The following is a 4751-nucleotide window of genomic DNA, read 5'->3' as shown; positions in this document are numbered from 1 at the left end:
GAATATAGTGTTTGGAAAGTTACGTAGTAATCGGATTTGGATGTAAATGTTTGTAATTATAAGTGCAACATGTTTGGATAACTATGGTAATTGGCAGATCCCATTGAACTGGTTGTAATTGAAGCACCCAATTACAGTTTTCAATTCTTAGGAGGGAGGGTGAGAATTGAAGTAATTACGTATATAGTTACAACATAATTCAATTTTTTTTTAAAAATTATATAATGTCTAAAACTACCCATAATTTCCTCCCCAACTCAGTTAAAAATATTAAAAATATTAAAATCGTAATTTTCCTAACCGAGCTGATGTCCGATTGACTCGTAACACCAACTCAATTAGGAATTTATTATATATATAAGTAAAACTAACCAAAGTTTAGTATAAATCATTGCAACAAACACCCTTTCATCTCAATAACACCATAAAACATATTTCACCCATATTTAAATAAAATTAATAATCACCTTAGTACAAATAATACTAAAATACAAATACTTAATAATCTTTTGAGAGCATCAGAATATAGTAATAAACTTACACCATAAAAGCACCCCAATTTGTTTCTATAAATTAGCTAAGCACTTATGGGCAAAAAATAGTAACTAATTTTTTTTAATACAAATAAGCAACTATATTATAATAATAAAAGAGTTTACAAATATAATAACCTAAACCTCATCTCATTTAACTTTGAAATTCTCACAAACCGTCAAATGAGACAATAATGATGTGTTCCACCATTAGTAGTTAAAATTGTACTTCTATAATTCAGAAGACCATAAGATATGATAGGACGTGATATATATATATATATATAGAGAGAGAGAGAGAGAGAGAGAGAGAAGGGTGACAAAATATCTAGGATTTTAAATGAGTAGGGACCCTTAGAGGCTGAAATCCATGCTTGAGAGTTGCTTCCCAGACTTTTTCAATGTTTGACGTGGTGTAACCACATTCATGTTCCTCCCATCCTTCCAGTGCATGTACTAACCCAGCTATACGCCATACGCTCATCACCCTCCTCGGCAACCAGTTCTGAACAAAGTAGAACCAAGCGATGAAAGAATGAGCATCAATATCTACAATGAGTTAAATGGAGTATGTAAATGTTGATGGCCAAACCTCGCAAGAATCCACATTCTCAAGGGCCAACGGAGTTTGCATGGCCGGTGTGGTATGATAGAAGCAGTCCGTCCGCAACTTCTTTGGTGGGAATTGCGAGAAGGGAATAAATAGAGTTCCTTTGCTTGCTTTCCTTTGTTCTACTTCACTCAATCCTCCATCTCCAACTAACCATGTCTGCAACATATATATTATTCATTGTCCCATATTATATTCAACCTAGTTTTCATTAGGAATATGATAAATTGAGAACCGGCTTAGGTACCTTAAAAGTGTAACTTTTTGAGAGAACCAATTTACCCTCAGACTTGGTGCCAAGTAATTTATCAAGCTTTTCATATTCATCCTCACGCAATACGGAGACCTACGGTGATACGTAAATGAAAATGGTAGAGAAAAAGTAGTTGAAGGTTTGGAATTGGAGTTATCTAATTAATAATGCACGTACGTACTTGAATGCGCTTTTGGCATAGCGCAAAGGCAAGAGCACATGCAACTTTAGTCAGCTTGCCTCTAAGGACTACTTGTGTAGTTCTCTTGGGTATGCTATTTAACACAACTGCAACTGCCAAGCTACTTCCATCTACCAACTTCACTTTAAGCTGGGGATGCTTTTGCATATACACCCCACCATACATGTTCATCTCTTCACCCTGCTCATTTATTTCATCATCATGGTTTTCTCCTATTATATAGATATCTATATATGCTTATGGGAGCAAAATACTTGCCTGGTTCATGAGGCCTAGACTCAACACTCTAGCACCTTTTTCGTCTGCCTCTAATATGGCTTCTTCAATCAAGTTATTGATGGATTGTTTTTGCGATTTCAAGCGGTACTACAAATGAAATGAAAACAAGATGCAGCAGAGACTAGTTATGATGGATTAGTGTCTTAAACAAGTAAAAAGTCATGTTGTTGATATCTATACCTGTATGTTGTACTTGGGTATAGCCCAGGTCTGTAGTATGATATTATGAAACCGATTGCTTTCGACAACAAAAGTGGAACAATATATCCAGGTAAGCATCATGGAACACAGTGTGACAGGCCAGAGGAGCCACATGTGCCAAGTTGATGGTGTGTATGGTTTAGAGGCGAAAGAGGCAAATCCAAGGCGGAGATGATAAATAGACTCGGGTGTGGTTAGGTGCGTTAGGTGCACCACATAGGGTGATTCTTCTTTCCTTCTCAGTGATTTTTCATATAAGCTATCACTAGATTTGTCCATTGTGCCATAGATGTAATCATAAAATGGCATAAACAACGAGTAATTGGTTCTAAACTGTACGTGGTGCAGCGAGTGAAACCTGTCCAGTATTCACAAAATATATTCATACTCTTACAAGGTGTTATTATCATTAATTATTATGCTTAAGGAAAGCACGCTAATTAAATAATTAATAGTGATTAATATTTTAAAAATAATCTAAAATTAAAGAAATAAAAAAAAAACCTTAAATTAACAAAAAAAAAGCAAAACGGCAGAACTTTATCGCTAAAACTAAATAAAAACTTTAAAAGTAACAACGAAAATCAAATTAAAACTACAAACTAAAAATAAATAATAAAAAAGACTTTGACCATGTGTTAAACCTTCGAAAATTCTAAAACCTAAAATTAAATATTCAACCATATTAAAATTACAAGGAGGAGACCTAGCAAAGGTTTACTATCTTGCCCTTTTTTAATTTAATTTTTTGTTAATTTTAAAGTTTAAGGTTTGATTAATCAACTATTTTATAATGAAAGGATTTGATTAATGAAACGTCTTTGTTTAGGAACCAATTTACTCAATTAATTTTTATAATTAAAATTAAATAAAATATATTTTATACATATTCCTTAGTAATTTTAGTTTTACTTTAAATAAACCTATATAAGTATACTTATTCTTGGTTGCCTTCAAAAGTCTTGTATCTTCAACCCAGATAGAATAAAATTGTGGACAAACAAATATTTTTACCCAAATTATCTTATTTGTTTATAATTTGCTTGTAGCATACACTGTAATTGATAAGATAGCAAGTATACTGCATGAATAAAATAAAAATATTATCATAATACTCCTGTTCTTAAAGCAAGACAGTCTTCACAAAATAAAGTATCGTAGGTAGGCATTTAATTTAAAATTATTTAATTGAGTTAGAGTGAAAGGAAGGACTTACGATGGAGTATAAATGATGTACTTGAGAGGAGGGAGAAGGGTGAAGAGCCAGTTAGGAATAAGCTCGAAATTGCAGTGGCCCATATTGTTCATAAAGTCCAGGTAAGTGACGTAGGCAGCTAAGGCAATAACGGAGACGGTACCAGTTAGCACCGTTGTCAAGATGGGTATTGAAAACAGGAGGAAGTATGCTATGTGCTCTGCAAATGGATGAATCACAGCTGCCACAGCCACAGATGCTTCAGTACCATATAACCATGTGGATTGATTGATTAAATTACGTACGTAGGTGATGAAGTCTTACAAGTAATAGGCTCAGTGACAATGGAGGAATGATGATGAGAATGGTATCGAGAGTAAAGATAATGGTGATGCAGTGCTCTATGAAGCCAGTAGTAAAGGAACTCCACAGGGCCGGCATGGAGCAACATGGTTATAATCACACCATCCAATCTCCAAAAGGGTAAGTGTGAACCTCCTGGAACGTAGATGTTGCCCAAGTAAAACAGGATTGCGTTGAACATTATTTGATCATCCCTGCATGCAGCCATTAATTAATTAATTGTCGTCATTGGGTAATTAAAAAAAAATATTTTTTGTTGCTCACCAGTCCCTCTCCCTGTCCACTTGGTCAAATTCAATGCCCTTGTCCACAATCTTGTTGGTGCCTTTGGCAGTTCGATAACGAGAAAGGCTAATCCATAGCTGGTTATGAAGCATTCTCCATAACACAAATGGGAATAAGGCCAGCTTGGACACGTCTATATCTTCATCCTTCACCATAAACGAGTATATGTGCTCCGTTATCAAAGGAACTAGGATTATATACTGTAAAAATCCATCAAACCACAAATTAAAATTTAAAAAAAAAAAAAGAACTGGTAAAATTAAAAAATGAAATCAACAAGACCTTAAAGCTCCCAAGAGGCTTCCATGGCCAGTCAGTGAGGATTCCTGGTTTAGAAGCCATGCTTAAGTAGCTATATAGCATCTACACATGCAAATGTCTTTGGAAGTGGATATTATATATAGTATTATGAGTGTAAAGTTTTTACCCTTACAGATTGACACGTTATGGTGGCCCTTTCTTTATCAAGATTTAAGTCATCCGATCGACAACTCATCCATTTATTGTGCCCAACTGTAAGTCTCAGCTGCTCCTGCTTTATCAATTAAATGGAGACCTAATATGTTGTTAATCTTAATATTGCTAATTTTTTCTATCTAACATAAATTTTCCGAAGCTCGGAGCAGTGGCAATTAAGTGATAATTTAGTTATAATTTGATTAAGTCAGAAATAGAAGATTATCAGTATTATAAGACAATGAAAACAGATACTGAAGGCAACGGGAAAAGTCTTTGCTTTGAGAAAAAAATAAATCCGGAATATCGACTAAATTGCTAGAGGGTGAAAAAAATAGGGTCTAAAGTGAGAAAATTAAAAGATAGAATAATTA

General features: G+C 34.2%; 1 protein-coding gene across 1 annotated transcript; it reads right to left on the bottom strand.

The window, feature by feature from the left end:
• Nucleotides 1-484: 484 nt before the first annotated feature.
• Nucleotides 485-4358, bottom strand: LOC105779994 (very-long-chain aldehyde decarbonylase CER1). The gene is made up of 10 exons (XM_012604044.2): nucleotides 4204-4358; nucleotides 3901-4121; nucleotides 3598-3830; nucleotides 3295-3514; nucleotides 2058-2436; nucleotides 1857-1964; nucleotides 1578-1778; nucleotides 1391-1489; nucleotides 1126-1302; nucleotides 485-1038 (listed from the first exon to the last, which is right to left on the bottom strand). The coding sequence occupies exons 1-10, from the start codon at nucleotides 4282-4284 to the stop codon at nucleotides 862-864; spliced, it is 1896 nt and encodes a 631-aa protein (XP_012459498.1). The 5' UTR covers nucleotides 4285-4358; the 3' UTR covers nucleotides 485-861.
• Nucleotides 4359-4751: the final 393 nt, after the last annotated feature.

This window comes from Gossypium raimondii, chromosome 4, assembly GCF_025698545.1.
Source record: "Gossypium raimondii isolate GPD5lz chromosome 4, ASM2569854v1, whole genome shotgun sequence".
NCBI lineage: Eukaryota > Viridiplantae > Streptophyta > Magnoliopsida > Malvales > Malvaceae > Gossypium > Gossypium raimondii.
The sequence above is the reverse complement of the archived record's forward strand: the minus strand, read 5'-3'. Positions and strand labels throughout refer to the sequence as shown.

What these genes read in the sequence shown, in the direction of transcription:
- LOC105779994 (XM_012604044.2), bottom strand. Translation starts at nt 4,284, where the DNA reads ATGCTATATAGCTACTTAAGCATGGCTTCTAAACCAGGAATCCTCACT. An exon ending in TGTCACTGAGCCTATTACTT is followed by an intron (nt 3,515 to 3,597) that starts GTAAGACTTCAT and finishes TGGCTGTGGCAG; the next exon opens with CTGTGATTCATCCATTTGCA. An exon ending in TACATCATTTATACTCCATC is followed by an intron (nt 2,437 to 3,294) that starts GTAAGTCCTTCC and finishes AATACTGGACAG; the next exon opens with GTTTCACTCGCTGCACCACG.